Source organism: Leptonychotes weddellii, chromosome 10 (assembly GCF_054177405.1).
Source record: "Leptonychotes weddellii isolate Sample4059 chromosome 10, ASM5417740v2, whole genome shotgun sequence".
Lineage (NCBI taxonomy): Eukaryota > Metazoa > Chordata > Mammalia > Carnivora > Phocidae > Leptonychotes > Leptonychotes weddellii.
Window position 1 is genome coordinate 12,604,956 of NC_138378.1, and position 10,173 is coordinate 12,615,128.

General features: G+C 47.9%; 2 protein-coding genes across 2 annotated transcripts in view; both read left to right on the forward strand.

Annotated features, from left to right (window-relative positions):
* Positions 1 to 6,060: 6,060 nt before the first annotated feature.
* Positions 6,061 to 8,770, forward strand: TP53RK (TP53 regulating kinase). Its single transcript, XM_006750207.3, has 2 exons — positions 6,061 to 6,423; positions 8,183 to 8,770. The coding sequence occupies exons 1-2, from the start codon at positions 6,138 to 6,140 to the stop codon at positions 8,659 to 8,661; spliced, it is 765 nt and encodes a 254-aa protein (XP_006750270.2). The 5' UTR covers positions 6,061 to 6,137; the 3' UTR covers positions 8,662 to 8,770.
* Positions 8,771 to 8,910: 140 nt separating this feature from the next.
* Positions 8,911 to 10,173, forward strand: part of SLC13A3 (solute carrier family 13 member 3) — a 78,847-nt gene continuing 77,584 nt past the window's right edge. Inside the window, exon 1 of the mRNA XM_081832640.1 lies at positions 8,911 to 9,170. The gene's annotated coding sequence lies outside the window, so the exon portion shown is untranslated. The remainder of the gene's footprint in view (positions 9,171 to 10,173) is intronic.

Genomic DNA, 10,173 nt, shown 5'->3' on the forward strand with positions numbered 1-10,173 from the left:
ACACTCATATACCCGGTTCAGCCACCCGGACACTCGCCCCTGGATTACTGTCCATTCATTGGACACCGGGGTTGGGACACCTGCCAGGTACCCACAGGCACTGTGCTAGGCTTCGGTGATGCGCTGGAAGAACAAGACAGATTCTTTGTTGTTCTTGGGGAGTTTGTGTCCTACCGGGGGAAGTGGAGAAATATACGGCTGAAGGAGCCAGAGACACAGCGGCAGGGGTAAAGGCTGGGCAGAGAAGAAGACCAGGGTGCTGGGGTGTGCGGGCACAGGTCGCTGCTGCAGCTGTGGGTCTGGGAAGGCTGCCTGCTCTCTGGAGGGGTAACTGAGCTCAGACCTGAGGTTCCAGGCAAAGGGAAGAGCAAAGGCAAAGGCCATGTGGCATGGTGGTGGAAGGAGCTTATGGAGTGTAGGGAACAACGGAAGTGAAGCCACGGTGTCTGGAGCACAGGGTTTGGCGTGGAGAATGGAGGGAGGGGTTGGCAAGGCCAGATCATTTAAGACCTTGGGAGGCCAGGGTAGGGAATGTGGATCTTACTCCCACGGACACAAGAAATAATTGGAGAGTTCTAGTAGGTTATAGGGAGCAAGGGCAGAAATAGGGGGACCCAAGGGGAGGAGGCTGTGTGGAGGTGAGAGAGAGGTTAATTTGGACGAAGAGGATAGCAGTGGGGGTGGAGGAAAGTAGGTCCGATGGCGGATAGACTCAAGAAGGACTTACCCACTAGGTGAGGAGCGGCTTGGGGCAGAGCTCCGTTCTGGCTGTGTGACAGTTAAGTTCTCATTAGGCATCCGTGTGGACATAGGTGGGCAATTCCATATATGAGCTCTAGAAAGGAACCAGGCTGGCGACACCCCACTAATTCTCCTCGGGCAAAAATGCACGTATAAGCTCAGCACTCACATGGCCACAGGCTTGTCCCGCCTCTTGCGGCGTGTTCACACGGACGCGCTGGTTCATGGGCATCGTCAGCCGTACTCTCACCCAGCGGGGATCGTGTGCCACAGACACACACAGCCCTCTCGGCAAAGAAGAAGCACCGACAAGACCTTCTGAGCCAGGCGACCCTTGTACAGTTCTGACGGCACACCCAGATCCCCAGTTGGGCAGTTTGAAAACGGGGCTCCAAAATTCTTTGTTCCCTCCTTTGAAATCCAAGTGGGCTTGTGACGGCTTCGACCCACTGGGGGCACAGAGTTGGCACTGTGCGACTTTGGAAACTGGGGCCCTGGGACACCGGCCCTGGGAGCACTGAGCCTCTAAGAAGTCCAACTACCTGGATGCTGCCATGCTGTGAAGACGCCCAAGGTACAGAGAGGCCACGTGTGGACACGCCAGTGGGTGGCCCTCACCTTGAAGTTGTCCAGCACTGTTTCCAGAACACGCCTTCAGACGATTGCGGCTCCTAGCCGTCAAATCTTTCCAGCTGAGGCTCCGGACACTGGGGAGCAGAGACAAGCCATCCCTTCCGTTTCCAGGCTGGATTCCTGACCCACAAATTCCAGGAGTATAGTAAACAGATGCTTTTCAGGTGCAAAGTTCTGGAGTGAATTGTTATGCACCAATAATAATAGGAACGATAGATTAAACTATTAAGTGATAATTATACACTTTAAGTACTCTGCATGTATTATCTCACTGTTAACCCTCACAACTGCTTAATGAAATAGCAACTGTTGCCATTTGCTCCCATTTTATGAATGAGGAAACTGAGACAAAGGGAGGTAACGTAAGTTGCTTGCATAATAAGTAAGATCTGTAGTGCTCAAAGGCACACACCGGTACGTAGCTGGCAGTCAAGCCCACTTATGAGGAAATCAGGCTCTTCTCCATCACACTCTATTGCCTTTCCGGGATGGAGAAGAGCCCAAGGAGGCCTCGTGGCCATTGTCACATGACAATTCCTCCTTCATCTGTGAGTACCTAGAATTGTCACCTGGGTGTCACTGAGCCCTCTTGCTCAACTATAGACCCCAACAGTTAAAGCCAGAAATAGACAAGACCCCTTCACTCATGCTCTAACTAAAACCCATTGTTCTTATTTCTTATTGCACTTTCTTGCGTTGATGAAGATGTTTTGCAATGACCGGAACATTCCAATCGCCAGGTCAGAAAAGCCCTGATAGCCAAGGAATGCCTAGAAGACCACATCCCCTTCTCTGCCTGTGACCATGTGCTGAATACATACCGACCCCCACTCAGGATCACATGCTCCCTGCCAGGTGTCTTGCAGTAGCCCCCTGAACCTCTCCTTATAAAACCCTAGGTGTCTATCTTGTGGGAGGAGAGGTCAGTTGTTAAGGTTTGAGCCTACCACCTCCCCCGGCTGCCCGCACCCCAAATAAATTTCTCCCTTTCGCTTTTCCAAACCCTCACCTCTTGAGTTATTGGCTTCTCTTGCGACGAGTTAATCTGCGTTTGTTTGACAGCAGTGTTGGCAGACGCAGCCAGGAGCTATGCTTCCGATCTGTCCAGCCCTTACAGGATCCTCGGGTTGGAACAGTGGACCAGGGCAATGCTCACCCCTTGGTCTCCTGAGTTAGTGGCTATGATAGATTGGTGACATAGGGGCCTAGTACAGCAAGGCCTGGACTGTTCCATTCCAATGAGATAACCTATAGAATTTATATGATAGAAAGGGCATGAAGTCCCTAGATGTTCTTTGATCTCTGTGGCTCACATTAAAGTCATGAGGATGTGTGTAGGCTTGCTGCCGGGTTCTGTCTCTCCCAGAGAATAGAGAATCCCTCTTCATTTGTTGGCCCAAGTGAGAAAGGAAATGATCTAATGGGTCCTTTCAGTAAGCATCTTCAAAAATGGCTTCCCGTGAAGGTGGGCAGGACCAACTAGCTCCATTTCCAATGCAGCAAAAGTGATGAATGTCATCTCAGAGATTAGGTTGTAAAAGATGGTGATTTCAATCTTGCTCACCCTCTTCTTTTTTTTTTTTTTTTAAAGATTTTATTTATTTATTTGAGAGAGAGAATGAGAGACAGAGAGCATGAGGGAAGAGGGCAGAGGGAGAAGCAGACCCCCTGCTGAGCAGGGAGCCCGATGCGGGACTCGATCCCGGGACTCCAGGATCATGACCTGAGCCGAAGGCAGTCGCTTAACCAACTGAGCCACCCAGGCGCCCTTGCTCACCCTCTTCTGATCGGTCACTCACCCTCTCTGATGAAGCCACCTGCCACGTTGTGAGCTGCCCAATGGAGAGGCCCAAATGGCAAGAACTGAGGGTGGCCTCCAGGAACAGCCACTGAGGAACTAAATCCTGCCAATACTTAAATGGTCATACAAACCAACAAAAAAGGGAAGTCTGTGACAATGCCAAAAAGGGACATCAGAACTCATCAAAGTTGGGTTTTCTCTCCTCTGAGAAGTCAGGGGGGGCCTCCCTGAGGAAGTGACATTTGAGCTGAGCACACAGAGAAGCCTGGATGGATTTAGGCAACAAAGGGAGGGAAAAGCACTTCTGTTATGGCAAACAGCAGGTGCAAAGGCCCTATCACAAGAGGGAGCCTGGTAAGAATGAGAGACTGTGAGAAGGCAAATGTGTTTGAAGATCAGAGAGCAAATGGGAGCTTGACAGGAGATGAGCCTAGAAGAAGGACAAAAGGATCCCACGCAGGACCTCGTGGGTCTTTAATCCTAAGCACAATGGGGAGCCACTGAAAAGTTTTAAACTAGGTTTTTCTACAGTAGAAGCCAGAACCAATCTGACCACAGAGAGCCTGGGACTTGTAAATATGTTTGCACAGTGGATTTTCCAAAGGAGGGGTTCAGACAGATTTGGTAACCATGGAGATGGCTATGTGGCCACTAACAATTATGATAATGAAGCCACAAACTTGGGAAGCTGGGCATTGTAAATAGAATTGGTTCTGGGTGAGCTCTGAGTAGTCTGGGCTGATGAAAGGTGCTGGAAACCACATTGTGTCCACACAAAGAGTCTGATGCCTGAAAAGGTGGCTTGCCCTGTGTGTGAATGGAATGCAGGGGCTGCAGAGCTGAGGGTTGGTGTCATAGCAACCCTTGGACGAAAGGGCCTTTCTTCAGCGTTTCAAACAGGGTCCCTGATGAGGGAAGGAAAACGAGCATACGAAGAGTGTCTGCCATCCCCCAGACACCCTCATGAGTAACATCTTAATATTTAGTCTTAATAAGCAATTATCACAGTAGAACTGATCATCCTCATTTTGAGGATGATGAATCTGAACCTTAAAGAAATGATGCTTGTTGCTGCATCACACAGTGCATCAGGTACTTGTGGATGCCTCCCCAGTGACAATGCCTAGCTCCCTTCCTCCTTGCTTCTAGAGCAGGTCTCTGCCTGTACAGGTCAAAAATGCCAGATCCTCACTTTTCCAGCTTCCTCAGCAGCTAGAGCAAAGATGCGTGGGCCAGGAGGAAGCCTGGTGGGAGAGGAGGGATGTCCAGCAAGGGTTTTTTCCCCAAATAAAGAGAAGTGTATAGGATGTAGCCCCTCTCTTCTTTGGCCAGATGTTTTTGTGTCCTCATATCATGTGTGGAACTTTGGTGGCCATCTTGTGACCATAAGATGACAAGGAACAAAGCTGAGGCTGGTGACGGGCATGAATACAAACATGAAGGTAGAAAGATGGAAAGACCCTGGGTCCTTAAAATCATAAAGTGACTGAAGGACACCTGGGACCCCTTACTTCTTAAAATTTTGTTCTGTTGGATAATAAATGAACTTATTGTTTATCCTAAACAAGCCATTTAGTTGACAAATCTGCTACTTGCAGCTTAAAATATCAAAACTTTTGGCAGGCTACTAATTGCCCCGTTATAATTCCTCCCCTACTTCCTTTTAGTAATATTTTCCCAAAGTTGTAGCTGAGTTCATGGCTGCCCTGCTAGAGAATAGGTTTTCCAGCTTCCTTTTTAGCTTCATGGGCCATGTTACTGAGTTCTGACCAATAGGTTGTGAGTGGAAGTGATGTGTGGAACTTTGGATCAAGTTCTTAGCTGCCTGTCCCCACCCTGATCCCTCTTCTTGCCAGTTGGAGCAGGGGAGCAACAGGAATAGACTCAGAGAAGGTAGCAACCAGTTGAGGATGCCAGATCTATACTTTTACATAAGAAAGAAAGATCTCTCATAATTAAGCCACTATTTTTAGGTCACTTTGTTATAGCAGCTTATCCTGTACCCTAACACAATCACCAAACACCCAGCCATTCAGTGGTGGTACAAGTCAGGGTTCTTGCTGTAAGTCACACAAACCGCCTTGCGCCTGTGTCTGAGCACTGGTAGCCAAGACATGGGGTAACGGAGGGTCTTCCACAGCGCAATGTGGCTCTGGTGTAGCCCTGGGGCACCGCACTATGGGGAGTGGTTGGATGCTGGGAGTCTACTTATAATAGATATTGTATTAAGCCCTTCATAAATAATAATAGCTTTCATCTACGGAATGCTTATCATGTGCCTGGCATGGTTCTATGTGTTTTACCCCTAGTTACTCATTTAATCTTCACAAAACCTCCGGGATGGATATTATTTACAATCTTATTTTGTAGATGAGAACGGAAAGCACAGAGACTTGCTCTTTCCCAAACATGCCAAGCACACTTCTCCCCCAGGGCCTTTGCACTTGCTATTCCTTCTGCCTGGAATGCTCTTCTTCCAGGCATCCACTCACAAGGCTCAAACGTCACCTGTTCTTAGAAAGAAGCCTTTTCTTTTCACAGAAGCCTTCTTAACCACCTTATTTAAAATTGGACCACTACCTACACCCCGCCGCCACTCTACCACCCACAGGGTGACCATATAATTTACCATACAAACTAGAACGCTTTCAAGAGTAAAAAGGGGATACCATCAGTAAACTATTTCCGGAAGGAGCCAAAGAAGGGAGGCGGGGCTACCAAAGCGGACCAAGAGACTCAGAGCTTCCGGAGAGAGCCCAGGAGCGTGAAGAGTTTCTGACCGAGAGTTGCCGAAGGCTTACGGAAATAGCCGAAGGTGTGGGAGGCGGGGCCACTTCCACAGGCGGAGGTGTCGGCCTTGGAGTGGTGGAAGAGGTCCGAAGACTTACGGAGCGAGCCGAACATCGCCGGCAGTTTCCGGAGAGAGCCGACGGGCTCCGAGCGACGGCGCCGAGGCTCTGTCATGGCGGCCGCCGGTAACGCTTCTTCGGCCGACAAGAACGAGCAGCTGGCGCCGGAGGCCGAGGCGCTGGTCGCGGCCCGGGAGCGGAGCAGCCGCTTCTTGAGCGGCCTGGAGCTGGTGAAGCAGGGCGCCGAGGCGCGCGTGTTCCGCGGCCGCTTTCAGGGCCGCGCGGCCGTGGTGAAGCACCGCTTCCCCAAGGGCTACCGGCACCCGGCGCTGGAGGCGCGGCTCGGCCGGCGGCGGACGGTGCAAGAGGCCCGGGCGCTGCTCCGCTGCCGTCGCGCAGGTGAGGCGGCCCGGCCCGGGGGCCTAGGGGACCCGGGCGACGCGAGCGAGGGTCTCCCCTGAGCGCCGCGCCCCGTTTTGCCTCAGTCTCTCCCTTTGTACCCTCTGCGTGAACTTCTGCTGAGAAATGTCATCCTTTCATCTCTCTTCATTCATTCTTTCATTCTTAAGGAGCTGCGTTTCCTAGCCGCGACGAGCATTTGTCCTGGAGCCCTTGCTCCTGGTTTCAGTTCCTGGCTCTTCCACTGTTGCTCGACGGGGGGCATGCTATTAAACTGCCCCGAGCCTCGGTTTCCCCATTTGTACCGTCTCAGTGTTCGATCATTATCTCTTCATTCATTACTTTTAAGAAGCAGATGTAATTACAGATACTTGCCGTGGAGCCAGGCTCTCAGCGTTCAAATAACCGACACCACTGCTTCATATGCAGGCTTTCAACAAATTATTTACCCTCGCCCTCAGTTTCCTCACCGGTAAAAGGAAGTCACAGTATGTTTGGATGTATGGCTGGTACATAGCACTCAGTACATTTTTGATTTCATTAAATCGTTTCTTAACTTTTTCATTAAAACACCATTGTACACTACCACGGTATGCCTTGGCCTCAGATGAGAAACTGAGGCTTAGAGAGGGGAAGTAACTGCCCAAGTTTACACAGCTTAGTGAGTGACCCAGCCAGGTTCTCAGCCCGTAACCTCTGACTCAGAAACACTGGCTTTTGACTTTTACACATCCTTTCTTTTATTAATATTCTTTAGGCACTTGCTTTACACCAGAACATTGTTAGGTAGTGGGAGGGCTGGAAGAAATTTCAGTAGCGAACAGACATATCTCTACCCTTGCGTGGATTTAATGGTTATTTGTGTGTTCCTGTTTTCTATTTTAACCCTCTCTAGGATGTAAGTTCCATTAAGGAGGGATCATAGTTGCTTTGTTTCCTGCTGTATCCTCACTGATAAGTCTCCAGTATCTAGAAAAGTGTGCTGGGCCTGATGATCATTCAATAAATATTCATTGAATCTTTGAATGCAACGAATTCTTTGAATTCTTGGAGGGATCATTCTCATGTTCTAGAATCAGAAACAGGCTTAGAGAATTGATGTGATTTTTAGGTTATACAACTAATAAGGAAGGGAGCCAGGATTTGAACCCATCCTTTCTGACTGCAAAGGTGAAGCTCTCAGCCAACACTCTGTTTGGCCTGTTTGTGTCTTTTTTTTTTTTTTTTTTTTTAAGATTTTATTTATTTATTTGACAGAGAGACACACAGCGAGACAGGAAACAGAAGCAGGGGGAGTGGGAGAGGGAGAAGCAGGCTTCCCACTGAGCAGGGAGCCCCATGCGGGGCTCGATCCCAGGACCCTGGGATCATGACCTGAACCCAAGGCAGACTTAACGACTGAGCCACCCAGGTGCCCCTGTTTGTGTCCTTTTGAGGATGCTTACCCTTCTGGCTCTTTGTTTTGTTTTTTTTTTTAGGGAATTAGTGTGACAAATGAAATCCAATCATAAAGAGTGGAGAGGAGGAGGGTGCTTTGGCACTACTAAACTTAGCTGTGGGGCGGCTTAAGGCACAATCCTGCAGGGCATGAGCAAGGGACACTTCCAGACGAGTTAAGTTGTACTATTCTGCAACATTCCTAAATCTTTTTTTCTGAAATGAGCAGATATGCACTGTGAAAGTCTGGCTCAATCTTTGAAAATTAAACTTAACATTAAGAAAGAATCTAATCCAATAACCATTTCTATCTTGATTGCAGGGATATCTGCCCCCGTTGTTTTTTTCGTAGACTATGTTTCCAACTGCTTATACATGGAAGAAATTGAAGGCTCAGTGACCGTTCGAGATTATATTCAGTCCACCATGGAGACTGAAAAAACTCCCCAAAGCCTCTTTGGCTTAGCCAGGACAGTTGGGCAGGTTTTGGCTCGAATGCACGATGAAGACCTCATTCATGGTGATCTCACCACTTCAAACATGCTCCTGAAACCCCCCGTGGAACAGCTGAACATTGTGCTCATCGACTTTGGACTCAGTTTCATTTCAGCACTTCCGGAAGATAAGGGAGTCGATCTCTATGTGCTAGAGAAAGCCTTCCTCAGTACCCATCCCAATACTGAGACTGTGTTTGAAGCCTGTCTGAACAGCTACTCCACCTTCTCCAAAAAGTCCAGGCCAGTGCTAAAAAAATTAGATGAAGTGCGCCTGAGAGGAAGAAAGAGGTCCATGGTAGGGTAGAAGAGTCTGTTCGACAAGTACAGACATTTAGGCCATTATGTGAAAGTGAATTTGAAGGATGCTCCAAGTATGGGATTAGACCTAAATAAAGGTGTTGAGATGTTTTTAAGCACTGTCTGTGATCATGCTTGTTAAGTGTCATTATCATGTGCAGTTGACTGTTCTCGCCAGCTTACTGTGTACAGAAGACATACTCTAGGCAGAACTGGGTATCTGACAGAAATCCAGGACAGACTTTCTCCAGCTGCGCCATGTGTACGTTGGGTACGTGGGCATGGCATTGCAGAACATTGAACCACACAGTGACAACGTTGTTTGCTTTTCAGTCTTTCGGGTGAGAAGAGGACAAAGTCGCAGTTGGTGACGGGTATCTCTATCAACCCGCCAATCCCGCATTTTTTTTGTTGTGTACATGGCATGGTCCTCTGGAAACCAATGTAGTGGGATGCAGCCAGCATTTTAAAAATGAAGTAGATTCATAGACTAGGGAATATCAGAGTGCATGACACGTAAGTACTGTTTTAACTGTTTCAAAGGTATATATAGACAAGGGTATATACTGAGTTTTGATGTAAAATATATTTCTTTTTGAGGGTCATAGTACAAAAAGAGGAAAAATACTGCTTAACTCCAATTAGTCTTGTTAAAAAAAAAAAAGCAGGCTCATAGCTTTCAGGCAGCTGAAATTTATATAATTTTATACAGCACTGTTTTTATTTTTGGTCTGTATTTTTATGGTTACCTTCTAATTAAGACATGGGATCGATATAAAGTTCCTTTTAATTTATGTAAGTAAAAAAGTGAGTTGATTTATATCACAGGTAATAACTACATAGAACAAAAGAGGTGACGTGGCTTGGGAAGGACTGAAGTTTGATAAAGCCTGGTTTAAGGGGAGTGGCAGGAAAACTGAGCGAAGATGCAAAATGCCACTAACTAGCTTACACTTAAAACCCTGCCCAGCCTCAGTTTCTTCCCCAGAGGTGTGTGGCTGTGGAGAAGTATAATAAAGTACCTTTCCTCCTTGCCAGCTCCAGCTAGCAAATAAATATTTTGAGTGCCTTATGTGTGGCCGGTATCTTATGGGATACTGGGGTGCGCAGGGAGTGAGCATTCCCATGGGTCCAGGACTGTTTCCTTCCCCATAGTCAGCCCTGTACCTGTGGCAGATGCCCAGGGCTGAATGAAAACTTCCCTTCCTGGGTAGTGGTGACTAGTAGAGAGGAGAGTTAGTATCATTGCCTGTTTACTACTTGTCAGATACTGTGCCGGGAGTGTTCATACTGGATCTAAAACAACTCTAAGTTGGGTATTATCCCCAGTTTGTGGATGGAGAAATGGGCCCAGAAAGGGGGGAACTTGTCCAAGATGTCACAGGTAGCAGAGGGTACTTGTACTTGGCTCCCAAGCCCAAGTGCTCTTCAGTGATACTTTAAGAAATGAGATGCTGGGTATGGTATTTTTATATTATTTTATATATTTATGTTATATTTATTGCTTATATTTTTATCT